General features: G+C 41.4%; 5 protein-coding genes across 10 annotated transcripts; 3 read left to right on the top strand and 2 right to left on the bottom strand.

Annotated features, from left to right (window-relative positions):
- The first annotated feature begins 506 nt into the window (after positions 1-506).
- On the top strand, positions 507-1,541 carry LOC141019981 (G-protein coupled receptor 183-like). Its single transcript, XM_073495019.1, has one exon. It carries the CDS (start codon positions 507-509, stop codon positions 1,539-1,541), a length of 1,035 nt encoding a protein of 344 aa, XP_073351120.1.
- A 188-nt stretch (positions 1,542-1,729) lies between these two features.
- Positions 1,730-6,182, bottom strand: LOC141019504 (zinc-binding protein A33). Its single transcript, XM_073494441.1, has 6 exons — positions 5,624-6,182; positions 4,828-4,923; positions 4,497-4,727; positions 4,387-4,409; positions 4,185-4,303; positions 1,730-3,676 (listed from the first exon to the last, which is right to left on the bottom strand). The coding sequence occupies exons 1-6, from the start codon at positions 6,014-6,016 to the stop codon at positions 3,138-3,140; spliced, it is 1,401 nt and encodes a 466-aa protein (XP_073350542.1). The 5' UTR covers positions 6,017-6,182; the 3' UTR covers positions 1,730-3,137.
- A 2,001-nt stretch (positions 6,183-8,183) lies between these two features.
- Positions 8,184-11,021, top strand: tubb4bl (tubulin, beta 4B class IVb-like). 6 transcript variants are annotated; one of them, XM_073494136.1, is made up of 5 exons: positions 8,184-8,240; positions 9,053-9,161; positions 9,279-9,389; positions 9,665-9,744; positions 10,603-11,021. In XM_073494136.1, exons 1-5 carry the CDS (start codon positions 8,184-8,186, stop codon positions 10,720-10,722), a joined length of 477 nt encoding a protein of 158 aa, XP_073350237.1. In that variant the 3' UTR covers positions 10,723-11,021. The 6 variants fall into 6 exon arrangements, with proteins under 6 accessions (XP_073350237.1, XP_073350236.1, XP_073350235.1 ...); XM_073494135.1 differs by having other exon boundaries at positions 9,665-9,756; positions 10,363-11,021; XM_073494134.1 differs by having other exon boundaries at positions 9,665-9,776; positions 10,119-11,021.
- Positions 11,022-12,154: 1,133 nt separating this feature from the next.
- On the bottom strand, positions 12,155-16,666 carry crb3a (crumbs homolog 3a). The gene is made up of 6 exons (XM_073494130.1): positions 16,560-16,666; positions 16,370-16,421; positions 16,059-16,170; positions 15,558-15,747; positions 13,265-13,320; positions 12,155-13,168 (listed from the first exon to the last, which is right to left on the bottom strand). Exons 4-6 carry the CDS (start codon positions 15,688-15,690, stop codon positions 12,959-12,961), a joined length of 399 nt encoding a protein of 132 aa, XP_073350231.1. The 5' UTR covers positions 15,691-15,747; positions 16,059-16,170; positions 16,370-16,421; positions 16,560-16,666; the 3' UTR covers positions 12,155-12,958.
- Positions 16,667-19,073: 2,407 nt separating this feature from the next.
- asf1ba (anti-silencing function 1Ba histone chaperone) lies at positions 19,074-23,161 on the top strand. The gene is made up of 4 exons (XM_073494496.1): positions 19,074-19,425; positions 20,140-20,255; positions 21,390-21,566; positions 22,397-23,161. Exons 1-4 carry the CDS (start codon positions 19,317-19,319, stop codon positions 22,586-22,588), a joined length of 594 nt encoding a protein of 197 aa, XP_073350597.1. The 5' UTR covers positions 19,074-19,316; the 3' UTR covers positions 22,589-23,161.
- The last annotated feature ends 576 nt before the right edge of the window (positions 23,162-23,737 follow it).

Genomic DNA, 23,737 nt, shown 5'->3' with positions numbered 1-23,737 from the left:
CAGTGGTGTCAGGCTCAGAAATGGTCAAATGACATCACTAAAAACATCCAGTAGTTTCAAGCTTGCAAATCTATAAATGACGGAGTCCCTTGTAAAAATATCCAGTGGTTTCATGCTTATAAATAATAAATAAGCTGTTATCCCACACTAAGAATATCCAGTGGTTTCACACTTAGAAATGTTAAAACACTGTGGTCCCTCCTGAGAGCTATCCAGTGGTTTCACGCTTGCAAATGCTTATATGCCTTCTCAAACAGCGGTCCCTGATTTGGCAGCCATTAGCTGTAACGTCACCACCATTTCCTCCTCCTTCTGACATGCAAGCCAGCTCGTGTACAGTGTAGGTACTGTGAACGTGGAATACGGTGCATAGGACACATTCAACATTTTATTCTGGTGACTGGGCCGGACTACGAAAGTGCCCAGAAGATGGTAAAAATGTTAAACTGATCACCACTCCTCTCATTCTTCTCCCCTCAGAGTCCTGGTTCTGAAGTTGTGAAATCATGGAGATGAATGCATCCTTGCCTCTCAACTCCACCTCTTTCCCGACTCAGCTCCCTCTCAACACCACCGCTGACATCAACGCCACAGTGAAACCCTTCAGTGTGTTTGACGGATGCGATCACCAGGTAGAGGGCATTCTCTTCGACCTGACCCTGCAGATCGTCAACGTAGTCGTGGGAATCCCTGCCAACATGCTTGTCATCGCCATCCTCATCTCCAATCGCAAAGAGCCCTCCACTTCAGACTTATTCTTGGGCTGCTTGGCGTTCATGGACATCTACTTTGGCGTCATGACCCCTATAACCTTCCTCAACCTTTATCACTGGAAGAGCAAGAACGTGTGGTCCTCCATTAAGTTCTCCTATGGTGTGAAAGACACCAGCGGCCCGTTGTTTCTCTCCTGTATCTGCCTGGATCGCCTTGTGGCTGTGATATTTCCAGTTTTGTTTGGGCAGCTTAAACACATCAAGTACAGGTTAAGCCTCTCAGCGTTGGTTTTCTGCCTCACCTTTGCCTACTCAGCAGCCAAGATGGTGGGAGGTCTTCCCAACTTTGAGAAAGTGTTCACCGGTGAGATCCTTGCGACATTTGTTTGGATGACTGTGTGTAATGCGAGCATCCTGTGGGCCCTGAAGAAGTCCCGTGGTGCAGGGAAAGATGAGATGCACCCCATGAAGAAGAAGGCCTTCAAGACAGTGCTGTTTATCCTCTGTATCATTGTGTTGAACTACCTGCCGCCTGTCGCGCTGTTTCCTTTTGAAGACGTCTACTCCCCAGATGTGTTTCGCTGCTATGTGCAGCCAGTGGGCTTCGCTTTCCTCAACATCAGCAGCACCATCCAGCCAATTTCCTACCTAGTTCGTCTGGAGAAGGTGCCTTTCTTCTCAGACACCTGCGTTAAGAAGTGGTGCCCTTGTGTCTGTGCAGAGAGCAACAAAAACCCACCTGCACAGAACCCACCTGCTCAGAACCCACCCGCACAGAACCCACCTGCTCAGAACCCACCCGCACAGAACCCAACTTCTCAGGCTTAGGCAGATCTAATGCACAAATTAAACCTTGTAGATGCTTAGTTTAACTTCCTACATACTGGACCTTTAATTACTTTATCTTCAATTATGTGTTGTGATTGAATAGACTTGTATGTAAAGTGAAGGAAAGCAATCCTGAAAAAAAGATACAAATGATTATAAAAGTGAATCATCATTAATGAGTCAACAAGTGGAAAATCAACATGTTTATTTCATGTTTTCTTGATATACTGATCATGTTCTGAAAGATTAACGTATACAAACAGTGTGAGGATCATGTGTTGGACGCTCTCCACTGAATCTAAATCCTTCAAATTATTTGTTTGACTTTGGCGCCATCGTGTGTACAAAACAGCCCAATAAACAGCAGCGTGAAGTCTAATCCTTCCAACAGAGAGTACCATGGACCAATGAACTGTTACTTCTCTTACATTTACATGGTGTGTGTGTGTTTGTGTGTGTTTCTTAAAGTGCATGGTGCTGGTTGGTTTAGAAACAGCTCCCTCATCCCAGTCCAACATAACATGGTTATCATCTTAAAACAGCTGCACTGAAGTATCATTTAAAATAAAGAAAAGGCTGTACACCAAAAACCCAGTCAGAGAAAAACCTGGAACATCTTAATATTTACTCAAACGTGCTCTCCGCTCCACCACAATTTATGTTCAGCCACTTATATCAGCAGTCGAGAAACCATCCCTGAATTTTATCCCAACTGAACTCAACAGCCTGTTTTACAAGAGCATGTTTATTATCCCGTTCGTAGTTAATTTGGGAAATATTGTTTGTTTTCTTGCTGAGATTTGGATGTCAAGTCAATTTTATATAGACCAAAATCTTCTATCCTCAGACCCTTGATGAGAAGAAGATTGATGCCACCTTCATGTTTTTATGGTAAGTAATATATAGTCGGAGGCAGATTAGTTTTTTGTATAGATTAAACAAAAAATGTTAGTGTTAATTAGTGACATTTGACACGTTGGAAGCTGGATTATGTTACCTGAGAACAGAGACAGGCTACTTAAGTCACCCTGTTTTCAGTCTCCATGCTAAGCTAAGCTAAGCTGAGCTAACTGGCTTCACATGTTATCGTACATCGACATGTGAGTGGCATCAATCTTCTTAACTCTCTGCAAAATGTCAGTTCTAAGTAGCAGCCTAACGTTAGTGAAGTCCACATTTATCTTCGTACATATTGTTAATCGTTACTGTTTGTTTTTGTATGGGCCTTCAGTGTTTCTGATCATTTTATTCATCACCGCAGTGTCTTAGATAATCAATTGCAGTGTTAGCTCGTTAGGTTTACATTTAAAATGATTTAAATACTGTTAACAGGATGTACAAAGCTAACAGAAGGTCACTGTATAGGTGACAGGAAGTAAACCGATGTGCAGTTCGTAAATATACATCACACTGCATCGTGCATAGACAATTCTTTAAAGGAGGAAGGCATTATAAAAACAAAGGTTACATGTTTTTGAAGCAGCAAAATGACTTTATACTGTGCATGACCTCTGTGTGAGGAAATAATATTATAGCCTGTCAATCCACCAATCCCAGTTTTAAATTTTTTGACGCCGATCTCAATCATTCATCCACTCATTGACGCAGCATTGTGACGAGTACCTTCTCTGGCATTATTCTCAATGGAGAACTGCTCTGTGTGTAAAAATATGGAAGTAAAGTTTCTGTGAACGTGTGTGTGAATGCATAAATGAGTGTGTCATCTGCAGGGTCAGAAAAGGACACAGTCCCTTTGTTGTAATCCAGTTGTACTTTGACTTGTTTGGGCGTTCTTGTCACAGTCAGCGGGGTGGGTGGGGAGGTCATGGCCCTGAATTCTCCATCCCGGAAACATAAAGTCCAGAAGCCATTCTCGGGCCGGGCGGAGATCTCAGCGTCCCGAGGTACAGACAAAGAGGCCACACCCAACATCCAGTCCTGATTACTTCCTGTTTCCACGATCCAGTGGTGACTTCCTGAACCCAGCGCACTCATGCCTACCACCTCGGCGCTGATGTGGAAGCGCTCTGGGCTGTCGGGGCAATAACTGGGCCGCTTTGAATAGTGGAGGGAAGTGAGGTCGTCAGACAGGATGAGGCAGGGGTGTGCTGTGTTTGGATCCAGAGTCACAGGAGCTAAAAGGGAGGAAATTAGCCATTGAAGAATTATTTATATACATATATTATTAGGGACAGTTCAGCCAAAAATCTAAAATACTTATTGTAACTCATAGCTGTGGTGCTATTTATCCATCTAGCTTGGGGTAGCACCAAAGAAATACGTTTGAAAAACTCAACAGCAATGTTTCTTTCTAGAAATCCTGACCCAGTTACTCAAGATAATCCACAGACCAGCAGATAAATGTAGGAAATATTTTCTTTCTACCATTTGACCATCCGGAAGGAAACATGCATTTAGTCATGGACAAGAGGCTCATGCTCGTGACGACGTAACACATTATCACGTTCTAGTTTGATTATTTCTGCCAGCTTCTTGTCCATGAGCAGATGCATGCTCCCTTCTAGCACATCTGATATCTTCAAAAAACTGTGCCACCCACACAAAAAGAGGAAATATTTGCATTTCAGGTTTGGGCGGTACAATGCTCCTCTGTCTCTGAGAATTACAATGTTGCGTACTCACTGTAATCGATATGATCCAGCATTTTTTCCCACGCTCTGTATTTGAGGTTGGAGAGATGCTTGGTCACGTCAATCAGTACGCCGGACATGTTGTCTGAACCAAGTGCGATGCTTTGTTCTCTGTGACAACAGCAGATATCTTACGCTGAGAACAACACATCAAAACAAGAAAGAGTAGAAATCCATGACTTGTTTTTACCTACCTGTCCTGAGTGTCTTTAAAATTCTGGAAAAAAAGAAAAAATTCACTGTCAAGTTTGTAAGTTTTTGTGAAGTATGATTAAAAAGTTGATGTATACTGAACTGTACGCACCCTCAGCATGACCATATCATCTTCCTTCAGCTGCTCCTGTATGACTGAGATGGTCTCTGCGAGCAACAACACTTCTGCTGAAAGCTCCTTCATCTTATCCTTCATTCCTGCCATCTTCTCTTCTTCTTCTTTCTTCACAGCTGCGATTCTTTCTGACTCTTCCTGGTGGAGGACTTGATGGAGCTGCTCGAACTGGCTCTTGATCAACTTCTGTGTTTCCAGCGACTGACTCTGAGGGAGATTATTGCAGATTCGGGGGTTTATTTGACCAGATATTCTTCTTTTTATTCAAAACCAAATATCATCACGTAATCATCTCGTCAGAGGTTACCTTGATGTACTTGAACAGGTCCGTAGAGGTCAAGTGAATTCTTTTGAGGCTTTCCAGTTTGTTTTGCAAGCTCTTGAGTGATAAAGAAAGTTCATCCTGAAAAGCAAGCAGGGCTCAGTCAGCAAAGATTAGATTGTTTACAGAATAAGTTTCACCCATTATCTGCTAATCCCCATGTATCTCCTGCAGCATTCTCCTAAACAACTGGAGTAGATGGGAACTTGTTTTAAAACATGAAAAACAACTTAAAAAAAAACATAAAATGGTACCATACAGCTTGTCCGGTGTAATCCAAGTTTCTGGAAGCCTACTTCACACAAGGTGAATGCCAATGCTTTTAGCTAAGAAGCTATGAAAATGGCTTTGAAAATGTTGCAAATAACATCTTGGATCTTGGGGCTTCCAAAGACTTGGATTATGCTGGACGAGCTGTATGGAGGTGTTGTTTTACCTTTTAAAACAAGTCCCCAGGTACAGGTAACACTGTTTTGCTTGATTTTTTGTGGACTACAAAACTTTCCCCTGACCTTCTGTCGACATGGGGCTGAGTAGAAAATGACTGAATTTTCCTTTTTGGATGAACTTCTCCTTTAACAGAACTATGGTTCATGTTTTGAGTACTTTGGATATTGTAGGCCTGGATGCAGATCTGACAGACAACAGCATCGCTTACAATCAGAGCAGACTTGTGGGGCAGCATTCTAACTTTAGGTGTTACCTCGAACAGCTGAGTCTGTTTATCAGATCGCTGTTACAGAGCAGTTGGGAAACATACTGACATGTTTACTTCTCTTACCTTACAGTCCAGCACTGCCTCCTCTATAGGCGAGCAGTCGTGATTCTTGTGCAGTTTAGATGACTGACACACCACACAGATGGGCTGCTTGTCAACCAGACAGAAGAGTTTAAACTTCTCCCCGTGCAGATTACAGTTCGTCTTCTCTTCCTCCAGCAGTGAACTCTGTCTCCTGACCTCCAGCACAGCCTCACAGACGTTTTTCAGAGCCAGATTTGAGGGAACGTTGGACTTGGAGGCTTTCTTCCTGCACACCGGACACTCGCGTAACCCAGTGTCCCAACAGCGCTTCAGACAACTCCTGCAGAAGCTGTGGCTACATGACAGCAGAACTGGGTCTGTGAAGATGTCACAGCAGATTGGGCATGTAAGATCCTCCTCTGGGACTGACATGATCAGCAGCTTGTCATGAAGAATATATCAAATCCACAGCAAAAGTCCTCAGGCTTAAGTCCTTAATGATTCCTCAGTCGTCAACATAATTCAGCGTGCCTAGTTGAGCTTGTCTGGTAAAAAAGCCTCAGAGCTCACTCACTGCCTGACCTATTGTTCTGCCCGTGAAGCAGAATGCTCTTGGTTTTCCTGTGCACGACTCCTGCAACAGTGTCAAACCAAGCACTGTATGTAGCAGTGCTGGGAAACAGGAAATAAAGCCCCATTGGCCAGTTGTTGGATAGCTTAAAACTGGTTGGTAACTTGCTGCAAGTGTGGAATGTCATCATTCAGGATATGAATGTTTCAGTGTTGACATTCATGTTAACAACCCGAGGCTGCACGTAAGCAAACCTTTAAACCTATTAACTCATGGCACCACTGCACGACACGAACAACTATTATTTCATACATCAGTGAGTTTAGTGACTGTATTGTTGCTCTGGTGGTGGAACAGTGTGGTTTCTACCTTATAGCCCTTGATTTTTGACCCGATTTTTACTAATACTAACAAACATGTCAGTTAAAACATTAATACTGTATACCAGATAGGACAGGTTATTAAGAATATTTGAAATGGTGTCACTGCATTTCGTGAAATATAATCTACAGTATTCATGTACACAGGCAAAGATTTTAAATTGTTTTCACGGCTCGCAGCACAAGTATCTTTCCTGCCTGCAAGCTTCTTGGACTGAATGAAACACAACACTCATGAACCGCGTTTGAGTTGCAAAGAGGTGGTCAGGATCCAGAATCCAGGGGTCGCATCATGTCCGTGGTTCAGTTTAGGCCACAAAAGCAATTTGGCCAAAGGACTAAGGTTTGAGGGAAAGATGGACATGAATCCTCTGATGGTGTGTGTTTTCTTAAATGTGACTTTGCATGTGCTTTACGTAATTTGTGTTTGTCTCAATAAAACACAACATTTATACTGCAGGGCCTGATTTGTTTCTTCTTTTCTGAACAGAAAGAAGAATGAATGTGGAAGAGGTGGCAGCCAAAAATAGATGAAACACCACAGCGAACATCTCATCTGAAAGTTTGTGGAAGAGAAGGAGCGCGGCATTCACACATGTGGGTGACAGCATTTTGGAGTAATCTAATTTTAGACGTGTCCTTGATCCTGAATATTAAAAACCCAACACTGTGCCGTGCAGCGTCTGCCGTGCAGGCCTGAGGGTGAGGAATAATCCCTGTTCACATGCAGTATTAGCTTTTCTGTCAGAACAGATCGTTGTGATGACTTAATGTAAAACAAACTAAAACTGGTTTAACTTTAAACTGTCTGTAGGTCATAGAGGATACGCTCACAGTGTTTCAAGCTTGTCTTTAAACAGTCAGCTGAACAAAATAACAATATTTTATTTAAAAAATGTCATTCTAGTTTTTCCCTGGACTTCATATCCACCGTTTACTTATGAAATCACATTATTATCATTATTATTATTATTATTACTATTATTATTGTGTTTTTTTATGTAAAATTATTGTACAAATAAAGTGTCTCCTGTAAATAAAGGAACTGTTCCTTTAAAAGTTTTATTTTTTAAAGGAAATAAAGCACATGCTTGATATACTGGGCCTTCATGGCTGCACATCCTGGGTATTTTTTCACTCCTTTTGTCCTGTTCAAACACGCAGACCAGGTGGCACCAAAAGTTACAAGTATCCTTCAGACTGTAGTTGATACTTTTTAATGTGTAACCTTTAAAGTCTGGGCTGATGGATGCTGGGTGTGAGAATAATGAACTCATGGATGGTGACATTGTTAAAACTGCACAGTAACGACCTTGATCCTGTGTGTGTGTGTGTGTGTAGGTGTGTGTGTAGGTGTGCGTGGGTTCACTCGGTCCGTGAGAATAATGAGAAACCGTATCGATGAGGCTGATGCAGCTCCTCGCATCCTATCCGCCATGTCCACGGCTCTTGGTCCCTCCCTCTCTCCTCCGGTCTTTGGTTGCCATGGCGATGACGTAAAGTTGCGCCACTGACTCAGCCCAGTAGACGATCTGTGAGGCGGTGCAACAAAATCCCGGACTGTCGACCACAAGCAAACCATCTCCCCGTGAATCTCCGCTCGCTCGCTCTCTCGCCTCCTACTCGACAGATCCGAAATCCGTCCAACATGCGCGAAATTGTGCATTTGCAGGCCGGTCAGTGCGGAAACCAGATCGGAGCCAAGGTAGCTACTCTTCTGATTTGTGTTATTCTGTGTGTTATTCTCCTGCACACTTGCACAGCTCGGTTGGAGCTCGACTAATCCATCCTCCAAGGAATTTTCTAGAATAAACTTCCAAATGCGATGACTGGACCGAACCTCCGTGCGGTGCATGGAAATGAACAACACAGTTCTCATTGGTATTCTGTGCGGGGCTCACTTTGAGGGGAAATCACGCGTTGATGTGCGTTGAATTATGCAACTTGCAAAAAAAAAAAAAAAGATTTCTGTTTAATAATTACATGCAAAGTTACTTTTTGGGGTTTTCTGCATTTTTTCCTCGAGTGCTGCAAACACTTTTGTGAACGAAGGGCGGTTGTAAAAATGTAACCTCAATGACACCGTAGCAGCAGCAGCAGCTTCCCCTCCCCCCTCCGCATCTGTGACCTAATTTTTTTTTTTACCTTTGATTCCTTTCAAGCCAGTTGATGTTGAAAAATGTCTCTTTTTTACACCAGTTGATAATTTTAACATTTGCACGAGTGTATATATTTGTATTTTCAGGCTTGTGTTCACAGTACAGTGTGTTCTTGAAGCATCTAAGACAGTCACTTATCAGATTATTGCCATCTGCTTGATTACCCCTGAGACAGTCTGCATTTCAGACTAATAGAGTGCACTTTTAACCTGCATTCAATTAGAGAATTAAAGAGTCCTGCAGCTTTGCGTGGTTAAAAATAGCTTCATGTACAGTAGCTCTTACACTGTGTTGGGAAACTGTTACTACACTCACTCTCTGTGACTCTCTCTTCTCCCTCCACGCCTGTTTTTCTCAGTTCTGGGAGGTGATCAGTGATGAGCACGGCATCGATCCCACCGGTACCTACCATGGAGACAGCGACCTGCAGCTAGACAGGATCAGCGTCTATTACAATGAGGCCACAGGTACAACACAACCATCTCTTTTCCTCCTCAGCTCTTCTGATACACCAAATGATTTGCTTGCACATCCGTGTTTTATAAATCAAAATGACTGAGTCGATCCATTTTACACGATCGCAGGTGGAAAGTATGTTCCCCGTGCCATCCTGGTGGATCTGGAGCCTGGCACGATGGATTCAGTCAGGTCTGGTCCCTTTGGGCAGATCTTCAGACCCGACAACTTTGTCTTTGGTAAGCTATGTTGAATTAAATGAAGATGCACTTACTTATAATCAGGTTAAAATGGACTTCATAAGAAAATCTTGCCTGTGTGTTTCCTGCATCAGTGAACTGTCGGGCTGCAACTAACCATTATTTTCATTATGGATTTATTTGCAGATTATTTTCAAAAGTAATCATCTATAAAATGAGACTATTAATCGATTATCAACATATTGCCATTTCTGACTAATCCATTTATGACTAATTGTTGCTGGTCTAATGAACTGTGATACTTTTCACTACAGGTCAGAGTGGAGCTGGAAACAACTGGGCCAAGGGCCACTACACTGAGGGAGCTGAGCTGGTGGACTCGGTCCTGGATGTCGTGAGGAAAGAGGCCGAGAGCTGCGACTGCCTCCAGGGCTTCCAGCTCACTCACTCCCTGGGAGGCGGTACTGGCTCTGGCATGGGCACCCTGCTCATCAGCAAAATCCGCGAAGAGTACCCTGACCGCATCATGAACACCTTCAGCGTGGTGCCTTCCCCCAAGGTGTCCGACACTGTGGTGGAGCCCTACAACGCCACCCTCTCCGTCCACCAGCTGGTCGAGAACACAGATGAGACCTACTGCATCGACAACGAAGCTCTCTATGACATCTGCTTCCGCACACTTAAACTCACCACACCCACTTACGGAGATCTCAACCATTTGGTGTCCGCCACCATGAGCGGGGTGACCACCTGTCTGCGATTCCCCGGCCAGCTCAACGCTGACCTCCGTAAACTAGCCGTCAACATGGTGCCCTTCCCCCGTCTGCACTTCTTCATGCCCGGCTTCGCCCCCCTCACCAGCAGGGGCAGCCAGCAGTACCGTGCCCTGTCTGTGCCCGAGCTCACCCAGCAGATGTTTGACGCCAAGAACATGATGGCCGCCTGCGACCCACGCCACGGCCGCTACCTCACCGTGGCTGCAGTGTTCAGGGGCCGCATGTCCATGAAGGAGGTGGATGAGCAGATGCTGAATGTGCAGAACAAGAACAGCAGCTACTTCGTCGAATGGATCCCGAACAATGTGAAGACCGCCGTCTGTGACATCCCACCTCGTGGCCTTAAAATGGCCGCCACTTTCATCGGCAACAGCACGGCCATCCAGGAGCTGTTCAAGCGCATCTCCGAGCAGTTCACCGCCATGTTCCGCCGTAAGGCCTTCCTCCACTGGTACACCGGCGAGGGCATGGATGAGATGGAGTTCACCGAGGCCGAAAGCAACATGAACGACCTGGTGTCCGAGTACCAGCAGTACCAGGACGCCACCGCTGAGGAGGGCGAGTTTGAGGAAGAGGGAGAGGATGAAGTCGCATAAAAACCTCCACCTACTCAGCTGCCAAACGTCATTTTCACCTCACCCATCCCCAAACTCCACCCTCTCATTTTTAATCCCTCTCTCTGAAAAACTGTCTCCATCCAGATCTGTGTCGCTCTATTGTTAGACATCAATATTAACTGATACTAGTGATGTTTTTGGTTAAAATGTTTTTGTATGTCGTGAATTATTTGCATCCTTACATCTGTCCCGCCATCGCCTTGCAAAAGCGATTTTAACTGTGAAGCCTTGAAATTGGAGGATGATTAAACTCTGAATAAAAGGCCGTTTCTACTGCGTCTGAGTTTTTTATTGATTGGCTTTACTGCAATTTAACGTCCATCCTGCAACACGCTGACAAAGGAAGAAGATCTCAACCGGAAGGTCATCCCTGTTGAAGGGTCACAACATGATTTGTGGGTTCTGTTAAAACATATTTCTGCTTTACAACTTCATCTTTTATCGTATAATGAAGTAAAATTGATCGCACAATATAATCCCTCGAGAATAACGACACCATTGGCGTTTAGATTATTTCCCTATGAGCTTTACCTACACACCTGGAAGAACAAATGCTGACGGGATTCAGGTCTCATCTGCTCTCACATCTCCATTATGGACTAAATGAATGAATCATCTCATGCTTTGTCCTGTGTTGTTGGTTGTTAATACTCTGAGGAAAAACCGAAAGAGATGTGGTTAGTGGGGGAGTTGTCTGTTTCCTAGTAATACTGAATTGTAATTTATCAAAAAAGGGAGGAAATGATGAATGAAAAATAATGTCAAGTTTGTAGTCGGGGAGAAAACAAGAGCACCAGAAAATTAAAGTGTTCTTTTCAGTCCAAGAGCAATAATAAAATATCCACTAATATCAAACATCCACACTGAAGCATGGATTAGGAATCAATATTGGGGAGTATTCAATATAAACGCAATAAATACTATAATTTCCCTTAATGATTTTAGAGTTTACAGGAAACCGACTGTGTTGTACTGAACTTTGTAAAGCCCCACAGCTCTCCTTCAGAGCTGGGAGAGGATGTTATTTTTGGTAGTTTCACACAAATTTCCAGTAAAAAACACAATCTGAGATGAAGCTCCACCTTTTTCTGAGCTCCTAACCAGCTGAAGAGAAGATGTTTTCTTATCAGTGAGATGTTTCGCTGAATCTTCTTTATCTGGAACTCTGAGTCAGCAACTGGCAATCCAGTGTGTGGTCGGGATGACAAAAGCATTTTATATTTTGTTGTTTTCTTCTTATAAATCCTGCCTTGATGAGTTCAGGATGAAGGTCAGAATGTGGAGACCTTCCAATACTTTACAAACTCAAACAATAGTGGCTTCTTTTGACTGGGATTGAATACGGTGAATAGTAACATCACATAATTTCAAGAACACATAAATTAGGACAGGATGACACCGTCAGTCGTGCTTTAAATAGTTTCATTCCTGTGTAAAGTTTAATTATTCAACGATTTTTACAAAGAGGCTGTAAGAGCAGAAACATTGTGACATTGTAAACATTTCTGCCTGATCACGATGCGTAATGCACTGCGTGGTTGATGTGATGAAATGATTTGCTTTAAATAGTGGGACTTGAAATGAGTTTGATTGCTTGAGGCATCGTAGAAAAGTGTAAACAATCGTTTGCTTGTGCTTGATGTGATTTCTCAGTAGAACCTATTTTTTTAAACATACCCCAGTCTTTCTAAAATCAAGAGTTTTTAGCACTGTGGTAAGGTGAATAATGACGTAATGTCATGTAATCACAGTCATTATTACAATAAAAATAAAACATCTGTCTCAATTTAAAATGCAATGGACTCATCAGAACTCTCAGAGGCAAAAGTTTGAGGTAAGAGATCGGTAGTGATTTTGCCAGTGACAGTAAATCATAATAGACTGTATCAAATCAAGTACAGGTGAGTGGTAAGTTGTATATTAAGGCAACTGAACGGAAAACATCTCTAAACTAAAATTATTAGTGGTAATAAAATACTGAAGCTCTCGTTTCATTTGTGCAGAGGAAATGTCCAAAACCTCCTTGGAATGTTCAATTGTTCTTAAAATCCTTTAGATCCATGTGTCCTGGTGCTCGCAGGAACCATTCACTGCTTGTTGAAGAACCTGCTGAGACTTTCCTTTCACGATCAGCTCAAGGTTGAGAGCCTTGTCACACGATGATCGCAGCCTGTGTCCTTTCAGGATTTTTGTACAAACGTAAAGCACCAAAATCTCAAATGAGTCTTTCCTCCTTTGGTAACTTCAGCGCATCTGGTGCCACCACGCTGCTCGCACCAGACTGCTCCTCGGCACTGGGTCTGTACGTCCCTTCAGTCTGTCTCTTCTTCTTCACCACGCAGAAGAGCCAGGCGAGGACGGCCGAGACGATGGCCAGAACGCCAAAGATGACGGTGGGGGCTACGATAGCCGCAATGTTGACTCCCTGCAAATGGAAAAATACAGAATAATGATCAATCTAATGACACTAGATACTTCTGGATGTTATTTACTGGTCATGATAAAAGGTTTTTTTTCTTACATTAGTGCCATTAGTGCCATTAGTGTGGGTGTCAAGGGCAAGAGTAGTAGAATTCCCTGTGAAAAGAGCAGAAACGTCAGGAACGCTGTAGTAACAAAGCAAATAACAAAGCAAGTAACAAAGCAAATGCAAACTAATTCTCACTGCTTGCCTGTGTATACTACAAACACTTGAACTGGTGGTTACCTGTCGGGACTGTCCATTAACTAAAAAGTCTTAGTTAACTAACAATCCAGGATTTCTTTGACTAGTTGTTTTAAGCACATGTGAACTTTGGTTTTTAAGTAACCAGGTTACTGTATGCCAGCACCTGCATGCAACTGCTGCTGCTGTACTCTGGTTGAATTTAATTTTAGTTTGACATTTTTGGGAATAAACTGGTTGGCTGGACCAGTTTCCAGTCAACTAGCAGAGACTCAAAGACGTTACTGGTCCCAGACAATAAGTGGTCCAGTTCATAGCTCACTGTTAAATGGAGAATTGTTTTTGTACGTTTTACTTTACCACTGTCCATCCAGCTATACCTGCTTATTATTTAGAGGGTCACTGTGGGCTGGAATCAATCCCAACTGATTTTAGGTAAGGAGCGGGGTTCACCCTGGACAGGTCACCAGTCAACAAATGAGAAAAAGGGTGTTAATTAATGATTTTTAGAGGCATCCATAGGAGGATTTTCTTCCCTTCAGACAGAGCCACGCCCGCTGTTTCCATTTGTTTCTAGCCTTATTGCTAAGCTAAGCTATATTGCTGCTGGCTACAGCTACATATTTAACATACACATATGCATCGATCTTCTCATCCGGCTCTTGGCAAGAAAACAAATGAGCATATGTCTAAAAAATTTCAAACTTTTCCTTCGATTGCATGTAGATGAAAACACTGAAAAAATAATCCGCAGGCATACAGGGATATTTTTACAATAAACATATAGCACATTGTTACATTAATTCATTTGTATCAGCAATCAGTTAGAAGAAACACTGACTCTGATAATAAAAAAAAGCAGACTATTGGATCTGATTATCCCATAATCTATATATACATGTAAGGGCCTAAACAGATGTATAATTGAACTTGCATTTTTTATACTTAAGTATATTTATTGCCAGAAAATTACTCTTCATACATAAATACATTTAATATCAGATACATTAAATCAAGAACTACTCCTATGGGTGAATTTCACTTTAACCAAAGTAATATTTTAAAACAATATCTTTACTTTTACTCAAGTACACCTATACTTGATTGTTGGGTACTTTTTTACAACACTGGTATTATTGTACACAAGTAAAGAAAAATGAGGAGCCGATGGAGCGTCTCGGTAGCTGAATGGTTACAGGGCATGCCACATGGCCGCATCTGTCAACAGTTCGACCTTTGTTGCGTGTCACCCTCTCTCTCTCTCTCCCACATCTCCCATTTCCTGTCTGAATCTTCACTGTTTTTTTGTTTTGTTTTATTTTTAATATGATCCAAAAAAAATAATCTTGGACTGAGGGTCCAGGAGCGCAGCAGAAGTTGCTTTTGGCTGTACGCACACTTTCAAGGCAACAAACACAAAAACGCAGCATACCAGATAACCAGTCTATTGCAGCCATGTTATCCATGACTGGCCATGTGACTCCTCAGGGACATCATGAAACTACAGAGTAACCACTTGACCAGGAGAGAGTCAGGAGGAGGAGGAGAAGCTCAGGAATGCAGTCTGTACTGCAGCTATACAGTCAGCTGAGTTAAACAACGCGCCTGTTTGAAATATGTAAAAAAAAAAACTCAAATTTATTGCTGCTTTGTTTTTGTATAATAAGTCCTGAGAGCCACTTTAATAAAGAAGTTTTGTATGGAAACTTAAACCCTCCTATCATTTTCTGAGTCAATCATTCACTCGGGTAAACAGTGAACTTTGCAAGGGCACAAGTACAACTTGATAACAAGAAGCAGGGGTCACAGGAGGGGGCAGCCATGCGCTAAAGCGAAAGCTGAATGAATTGTGAAATTCTTTTGTATATGTACTCATTGATATGCTAAAAACGGTTATAAATATACCTCTATGTCATGCGTCAGGGTGTGTTTCTTAAACCACTTCTCAATCCAAAGCTCTAACATCATGCTGACAAGCCTGTGCATGTCTTAGATCTGCTCTGGAACATCCCCTGTGGTTTTTTAAAACTTTTTTTTATTCTTATCATTGCATGATTTAATGGTGTGTATGTGTTGCGTGTAGGTGTGGTCAGAAAGTTGTCTGATTTGTGTGGGAGTGCTGAGGATGAGGGGATGGTTACTGACTCACCCCACACAGGATTACTGCTCAGTACCAGCAGTAAAACACTCCCGACCACAACTCCAGGTATGGTGAGCACATCCGGGCACGCTGCCATCTCTACCTGTGACCAGCAGGGCCAAGTGGGGGCCGACTGGGGCATCAGCTCGGGTCCATTTCATCAGGTGCACTGTGTGGATTTATCGCCTCCCTTGAACAGCTGGAAAACACATTATTGTCAGTCATAAAAAGAGAAATGTCCTTTTATATTTTTATTTTGAGCTCTGTGCTTTAATCTGTGGTTGAGTCAGGAGGCTAACACCAAGCCACCACTGAGTCACACATTCAGCCTGATGTTGAATCACCATTAAACCTGCTCACACAACAGCAAAATAAAACTCTAATAATAGCACATGTATTTAAAACTGACACAGCTTTTAATGTTCAACTCTTTCTCATTTGCAACACTATTACTAAAATTACTAATAATGAGGATGACAACATGTTTTAAGGTTAATTTAAGTCACTTACCTTCAGTGATCAGGCTGGTTTCAGGTGATCGAAGCAGAACTGGAAACATCCAGCAGGTTGTTTCCTCACGCACGAGCCATATCGCTTCCGCCTCACCTTGTCAGAGATGAAACTGCAACGAAGGGTTCAGTCCGGTGAAACTGACAGGTGACATCTCAGGACAGAAACGCACTTTAACACATCCACACAGTTTCCGGACTAAGTCATCGACTGCACAGCCGGCTGGTGTTTTATGTAAAGCAGTTTTTTTTTCTCCCCGTCTACTCCTCAGATCGCCATTGGTCACATGGTTCAGTTTCGTGTTACATTACCTGAGCGCAGTTATCCACCTGCAGCGCAGCGCAGCGCGGCGCACAGACCCTCCTTTGTGCAAAGTGGAGGAAAAACGCAGGTTGGCGACGCAGAGCGGAGCAGACTTCTCCTCTTGGCTTGTTTAGAAAAAGAAAAACCCTCAAAAACAGACAGTATGTTGTCTAAAAAAACAACTTTATGAGAGTTTACCTCCTGATGCTCGATTTAAACTGGACTTTCTTTGTTTCTTTTTTTTCTTTTTGGAGTGATCTATGATACCAGCTCGCTTCAACTCTCTCCAACCTGCCGGAGAACAATGTTTTGCCTTGTGCTCGGTGCCCAGCTCCCACCTTAGCAACCTGTCTGATGGTGGCGGTGGCATGAAAACAGCGCCTCCAGCAGGTTTCACGTTACCCAACACGAGAAAGGAAATCAACATTCCTGAGATATTTTAAGGATGAATTCGGCGGCCAGCTGGTCCAGTGGGCTCTAATCCCCGCCTAATCTCCCCTGCTCAGACTCTGAGGGGCAAAGAAAATGTAGGCTGCTTCGGGCCTAATCTGTGGTGCTCAGATAGTTTTCATTTGGACTGTGTGTGAGAGCACTGAGGCGTTTTTTTTCAAAAGCAGAGAACTGCTGTGGAAAATTACTCCTGTTTTACAGCAGTGAGTCAGCCTGTGGAGATGCTCCCACATGACCAACCCGTTTTCTCTTGTGTCTCATGCAGTTGCCCCATTTCAGTTGAAAGTAATATCTGGGAATGGACCGATTATGAGTCACACAGACACAGTTAACTGGACCCTGATTTAAACTATAGAAATTCACACTCAGAAGTCTAATATTGACAATATTAAGGAGGTAGTTATACCAACTTTTCCATACCTGAACACCGTTTGAAGCTAGAAAGGTGGCAGGGTCCGCCACATGTAAACGTAGAGTATGAAACTGTGTTGTCCTTTAAGGTCAGTTTGTTTGTTCAGTTTATTCAGTCATGAAAACAAAGAAAGTTTGATTATTTAGTTTGTTATGGCATAAAAAAAATCAGTCAAAGATCTTTCTCTTCTGATTAAAATCTCTTCCCCAAAACTACGTAGTGCACCTTTAATGCATAAGAAATGTAGAGGGGAACGATGGTAATAAAGAGAGCAGAGCATATGGTGTATTTCTTATGTTCTTAAAAACCCTGGATGGGTATTTCAAGTTAGCATCTGCTATAAACACTATGATACTTGCATCAGACAGCTGTTTCACTTCGTCTATATTCTGTCGTTATCAAATAAACCATAAATAAATAATTAATAATAAGGTATTTTATTCAGTAAAGAACATAAAGAACATCTGCTTTATTATAATATTATATCTATTTTGATAAATGATCAATCTGTTTGACTATTTCTTAAGAAACAAAGGTTTAAAATTATCTGATTCCAGCTTCTTAAATGTGAATATTTTCTGGTTTCTTCATCAGTAAACTGAATATATTTCTATAACATTTCTACCATTCTGTGACATTTTATAGACCAAACAACTAATCTATTAATCAAGAAAATGACTGAATAATCTGCAATTAAAATAATCGTTAGTTGCAGCCCTACAAATGTCCAGTTTCTGGAAGCCTCTCCTGGTTTGACCTATATGATTGTCACTGTTCTGCCTGCACGGTAAACATTGTCAGGCCCTCAGTTGCTTAAAGCAATATAGACTTTTACTAGAGAAAGCCTGTTTCTGGTGTAAACAGGGCGCGGAAACATCTCACATAACATCAAGTCTTGTTACCTTTGGGAAGCTACACGGTCGTAGCTACCATTGATGACACTGAGGTCAAGTCCTCCATATTTTTTCTCGATCTTTGATATCGTGATACATATTTATATTTGGTAAGACTTTATAATATCTATCATATCATTAAAATAAACAATTATATATGACTAACAACGGCATATTTATAGTTCATTAAACTTTACTTAACAGTTATTTAACTGTTAAATAATGAAATGCTATTTAAACTATTTATTAGCATTGTTTATTGGAAAGTTGCAGTTGATGTTCATCATACTTTGTAAATGGTTAATAAATAGTGTGTAATTCATTTACAAACATTATTTAGATGGCCTTTAGAGAGTTGCAACTGATGTTTTTAAACTTTACAATTACTTAATACTAAATGTTTTATGAACCATTGTATTGTTTCTAAACAGTAAAATTACTTAACTAAATCTAAGTCCAATTTTCATCTATTCGCTGCTGGTGGTATTATTTCCTAAGCCATTATTGGTCCTATCGAAATGCAGAGAAATGTGCAGATTTATACCGTACTTTTATACATTTTCCTTACGAATGGGTGGAGGTGGGGGGGCATGACCTCAGTATTTCTAAAATCCTGGCTTCGGCCCTGTCCATACATATTAGCTTTTGTGCAGTAAAGAGCTCTCTCAAGGATGTTTGTCAGGGTTGAATTTTACTGCATTCGGATATATTGTAAAATGTACCCATTGTGTGCCCTTCATGGGGTGGGACACCATAAAGTTTATTTTATTGCACCTCCCAGCCCAGGGTAATTATGTTGAAGGCTCGCTAATCAAAACAGTTGCAAAGTCGCACTGAGCCACCAGGGGGCGGTAGAGCCACTTTGCCTTTCCCGTGACGGAGGCGGCCGCTGGGTGACGCACACACCGCTTGCCGTAGGCGCGGTGAAGCCTGGGTATTAGGACACTGAAAGCGGCGGGAGAGCGGCACATCTCTCCTCACATTTAACATATTCTCGTTATACTGAGCGGCAATTAACTGAATAGAGTGGATTTAGGCGTACAAACAAGGTTTAAGTTTGGTCAAATCGAAGGTGTTTGGCAGCTTAAACCGTTTAGTGTGTGTGTCGTTGTAGTGTCGCTTTTACGGTTTCCCCGGGAAACTGGTTTGAACGTTTGTTTTTGGTTAGCCCCTCTTTTTTTTTTTAGCGCTCCAGCAACAATGGCGAAGGTGCAGGTGTTGAATGTGGCTGTCCTAGATAACCCGAGTCCCTTTGGAAACCCTTTTCAGTTTGAAATAACGTTTGAGTGTATGGAGGACCTCCCCGAAGGTACGTACCGTCGCAGATAAACTCACTATTGTGTGTCTGAAGCCAAGCCTGTTGTCATCTCGGTGTGTGTACTAGTGGTTGCTAACAGCTAATGCTAGGTTAGCTAAAAAGAAAGTCGTCAAATGTGTCTAAAGTAACGTAACGATACAAGGTAATGGCAAAGTAATGTGACACAGCTTGACTGATTGTGTCTCCCACGGTGGACAAGTCCACTAAGCTGTCTAATAATAACGTTATAGGTCAGGTCCGTGAAATTTATAAATATGCTAATGGGGATTATTTAAAAAAAAACTCAGTGGTGACGTTAGCTATGACAGCCTAAAGTGCATTCATTTCATACCTTTCATGTTCGTATTAGCCTTTGTTTCTTCTCAGTTAGTGGTGTGAAAGTAGTCAAGGGTTGCACATACATTTACTTCGCATGTTTACATGATCATGGTACAACAACAACAACTTTGCTGTGTTGTTTATCATTCATGCTACATGGTCAATAGACACAGAATTGCTGTTGTTTATGCACGACAGTTTTGCACATGTAATAGTTAGATTTGAATTTCTCTTTTGAACGTATTTTAGAAGATTTACCCAGGCAGTGTTATTAATAATAGTTGGCCAATTGATTGTCTAACTGATTAGTGGACTAATTGTCTCATCTACATTAATAACTTTGCATTTTACAGTGATTCATAACTGTTTTGTTCTGTTTTATTATAGACCTGGAGTGGAAGATAATCTATGTTGGCTCCGCAGAGAGTGAAGAGTATGACCAGGTCCTCGACTCTGTCTTGGTCGGCCCAGTACCTGCTGGAAGACATATGTTTGTGTTTCAGGTGCGTTTGATTGAGGCAAACTACTTCAAAAACGTATCAAAATCCGGAGTTGCGTCCTCTTGAACTGTTTTTTCCTCTCTACTGCATAACTTTGTAATTGTTCTCAGGGAAGTTTGAAAGACCAGAAATTACAAACTGCAGCTTTTTATGTTTTTCAAACAACCTAGAGAATATACTGGAGTTCCTGTTTTTACTACCTGTTTGTCTTGATATGTAACAATAATATAGCACCACAGTTGTTTCATATCATGCCACCACTGGTGGGTAGTTGTATTTTTTTATCCATAAAACTGGAAGCGAGGTTGTATGGAAAGAAAGGGGCTACTAGAGCCTGACTGATATATCAGATGAGAAATGACAAAAAATTGAAGCACAGAAATGACAGGATTTTGTAACAGTCAGCATTCTATAGTTTGTCCACCAGAGGATAGTGACAAGTTAATTTTTCAATATAATGTCATGCCCAGGACATGTTGTGGTCGAAATTATATATTTTTTTAAATTAAAGGGAACCATATCAAAAATGTTTATTAATGTTATGGGTATGTCTTAAGATTTTTTTTTCATTTCGTATCACTTTGACTACAGTGGCTACTGCTGACTACCAGTGTAGCCTTCTTGATTTTGTTTTATCTCAGCAAAACGCAATTCTGTTTGCTCATGGCATACTAACACAGGCCAGCTCCAGAAGGACGACTGAGGTCAGACATTCTGAAATGGTCAATGTAAACACCCTTTGAGTGTCTTCATTTATTAACCTCACCTTTTTTCACAGTTCTATAAATATCAGCAGACATCAATTTCAGTTAGTGTGTTCCTGGTTGGAGGATCAATGAACTGGGACAAAATTAGTTTTTAATAAACATCTCAACGTGAATCGAAGTATCATGCACTTGTCGTACAAATCTACAAATTATAAATCTTGATTCTTAAAGTTATCAGCATGCTGCAACCTTTATTTGTGGTTTTTATGTTGTTGTACTTATTGGTCTCATTGCATTATCGAATTGATTAATTGAGTGATTTATCAAAATATTATAAGGCCCATTTTCCCTTTAAATTGAGAATCCCTGAAATGAATGTATACAAAAATGTATACTTTTGCAAATCTTTGTATTGTGCTTCCTTTCACAGGCTGATGCCCCAAACACTGGATTGATTCCTGAAAGTGATGCTGTTGGTGTAACTGTAGTGCTGATCACCTGCACATACCGGGGCCAGGAGTTCATTCGCATTGGTTACTATGTGAACAATGAGTACACAGACCCTGAGCTTCGTGAAAATCCACCGATCAAGCCAGACTACACACAGGTCAGACTAATGGTTGCCAGTGAGACTGTTTAATGCTTATTGCACTGTTTTGAGATAATAATTAATGTTTGTATGGTGGTGGGTTTGAGTTTTAATAGCAAAATTCTTTTAAAACTCTTCCAAGTCGACAGCACTATACATTCAACACACATAAAATATTATTTTCTAGAGTTTTCGAAAATACCCGGTTCAAACATTAATCAACAATCACAATTTTAATTGGTAAAAGACTTAATACAACACACAACCCAGCATGATGACATGTTTTTATTGTATAAACCGTGAAAATGAACAAAGTTTATCGAGCAGCATGGTGCAATAATACGTTGTAGAGTTGAAGCTTCTCTTTCTGCTGAGCTTGCACTTTGGAACAATTACTCATAATCCTATCAAATTCCCTTGGTTATATAACTAGTTAAGCAGAAATGTTACTATTCTGTAACTTCTGGAATAATCCACTGTGAGATTTGTTGTGGTGCCGAAGGATTTTGTTCAAAGTTTTCACCTTTTTTAAGGTGGCTGACAGTCGGAATGAAACTTTAAAAAACAATGTATGTGTATGAGGTGGAAAAGATAACGAAATAAGTGATTGCAGATGCAAACTTGTAGTATAATGTTGGTTATTATATAGTTATTTATGTGATCATGTAATAATGTTGGATGAATATCATTCGCTACCTTTGTACCATTCTGATCTACAGGATTAACATTTTCTCACCCAAGTCAAAATGCACAATTAATTAAGTGGGATGTATTTCTAACTGCACATACTTAATGAGTGCATGTACTTGTCCAGAGTATTAATCTAAATTTCCGTCTTTCTTTTTCAGCTCCAGAGAAATATTCTGGCATCAAACCCACGTGTTACCAGATTCCATATAAACTGGGAAGGCTGTGCAGAGCGAATGGAAGACTCTGAAAATGTGGATCCTACGTCAAACTCCATGCTCCCTCCATCCTGTCTCCCTGGCAAGGCCCCACCCCTGGGGTTACTACCAGATAACTCTATGGACTGCTTATAGAGACGACCCATGCCCGACAGTATGAGACCTTATTTTTGAAGAATGCCTGTGGACATTCTAGTGTGGATGTACAGACATTTTGCCTTACAGCTGCCCGTATTTAACTGAAGCTTGTCAAGAATGAACTCTCTCCTTTGGCTTCAGATGAGTGTTTGTTCCAAGGAAGATGAGGAAGATTATGAACAACTCACCACCAGTGTAATGCTCAATTATAGATGGGGAGTTCCTTACCATGATGTTGCAACCAATGTTGAAGTATTTCAAGTCATGGGAGGGAAACAGTGAAGTGAAACAAATCACAAAGCTGATGTGTGATTCACCTTCCTGCTTTTGTTGGTGCAGAACTGATTTGTACCCATTTCAGAGCATTTAAGCACTGAAGCAATAGGCAAATCAATTGCAATATATTGCTGTACAGGAATTTGATATTCTGCCATTATATTTTTAGGTTTAAATTCCTTTTGCACTTAAACTTTTTCCCCCTTAGGGTTTTGAATGGGCTTCGTATGGGCTAAATCACTTCCTCCATTTTTGCAGTGTTGTGTTCCAAATAAAATAACATTGTATTTGTTATGCATCTGTGTATGATTGTGTGACAGAGAGGACTGTGTTTCATTTAGCTAAATTGTCTTCACTTTGTTTCAATTTTGATCACAGAAGCAGGAAAACTGAATATAAACCACTTTTGAATGCATCTGTGCTGAAAACGTATCCTTGTCAAGAATGTACCAAAAAAAAACAAAATAACTTAAATCCATCATAAGGTTAAACACAACAGAGAGGCAGCGCTGTAACACAAATATCAGTGTGAGTATCCCCTTATATTTCTCACATTTTACTAAAAATAGCCTGTGTTAACGTCACATCCAATCACAGATCAGTCGGGTAAAAGGGGTGGCTAGGATACAGAGCTGGCTCTGGGGAAATACTGCTCTGCAAATAGGATGAAGGCTGCGAGATGCTGCTGCGTTTCATTTATGTCCTGCACGAAAATCAATCTGATACATAAAATCAGCTGGTAATTAAAAAGGAAGAAGGAACAAACAGTTACTGTTAATGGGCGTTTTGGTTATTAGCAAGTCCGGGAGGCGGGACAAACCTATTTGACAGACGAATCGCATCAACGCAATGACTGGATATATCGACGCT

This window comes from Pagrus major, chromosome 23, assembly GCF_040436345.1.
Source record: "Pagrus major chromosome 23, Pma_NU_1.0".
Taxonomy (NCBI): Eukaryota; Metazoa; Chordata; class Actinopteri; order Spariformes; family Sparidae; genus Pagrus; species Pagrus major.
Note: the sequence above shows the minus strand (reverse complement) of the source record. Positions and strands in the feature narration are given on the sequence as shown.

What these genes read in the sequence shown, in the direction of transcription:
- LOC141019981 (XM_073495019.1), top strand. Translation starts at nt 507, where the DNA reads ATGGAGATGAATGCATCCTTGCCTCTCAACTCCACCTCTTTCCCGACT.
- LOC141019504 (XM_073494441.1), bottom strand. Translation starts at nt 6,016, where the DNA reads ATGTCAGTCCCAGAGGAGGATCTTACATGCCCAATCTGCTGTGACATC. An exon ending in ACCTGTTCAAGTACATCAAG is followed by an intron (nt 4,728 to 4,827) that starts GTAACCTCTGAC and finishes AATCTCCCTCAG; the next exon opens with AGTCAGTCGCTGGAAACACA. An exon ending in ATGATATGGTCATGCTGAGG is followed by an intron (nt 4,410 to 4,496) that starts GTGCGTACAGTT and finishes CTTTTTTTCCAG; the next exon opens with AATTTTAAAGACACTCAGGA.
- tubb4bl (XM_073494132.1), top strand. Translation starts at nt 8,184, where the DNA reads ATGCGCGAAATTGTGCATTTGCAGGCCGGTCAGTGCGGAAACCAGATC. An exon ending in GAAACCAGATCGGAGCCAAG is followed by an intron (nt 8,241 to 9,052) that starts GTAGCTACTCTT and finishes TGTTTTTCTCAG; the next exon opens with TTCTGGGAGGTGATCAGTGA. An exon ending in ACCCGACAACTTTGTCTTTG is followed by an intron (nt 9,390 to 9,664) that starts GTAAGCTATGTT and finishes TTTTCACTACAG; the next exon opens with GTCAGAGTGGAGCTGGAAAC.
- crb3a (XM_073494130.1), bottom strand. Translation starts at nt 15,690, where the DNA reads ATGCCCCAGTCGGCCCCCACTTGGCCCTGCTGGTCACAGGTAGAGATG. An exon ending in GAGCAGTAATCCTGTGTGGG is followed by an intron (nt 13,321 to 15,557) that starts GTGAGTCAGTAA and finishes CTCTTTTCACAG; the next exon opens with GGAATTCTACTACTCTTGCC. An exon ending in ATGGCACTAATGGCACTAAT is followed by an intron (nt 13,169 to 13,264) that starts GTAAGAAAAAAA and finishes TTCCATTTGCAG; the next exon opens with GGAGTCAACATTGCGGCTAT.
- asf1ba (XM_073494496.1), top strand. Translation starts at nt 19,317, where the DNA reads ATGGCGAAGGTGCAGGTGTTGAATGTGGCTGTCCTAGATAACCCGAGT. An exon ending in GACATATGTTTGTGTTTCAG is followed by an intron (nt 20,256 to 21,389) that starts GTGCGTTTGATT and finishes TTCCTTTCACAG; the next exon opens with GCTGATGCCCCAAACACTGG. An exon ending in TCAAGCCAGACTACACACAG is followed by an intron (nt 21,567 to 22,396) that starts GTCAGACTAATG and finishes TTTCTTTTTCAG; the next exon opens with CTCCAGAGAAATATTCTGGC.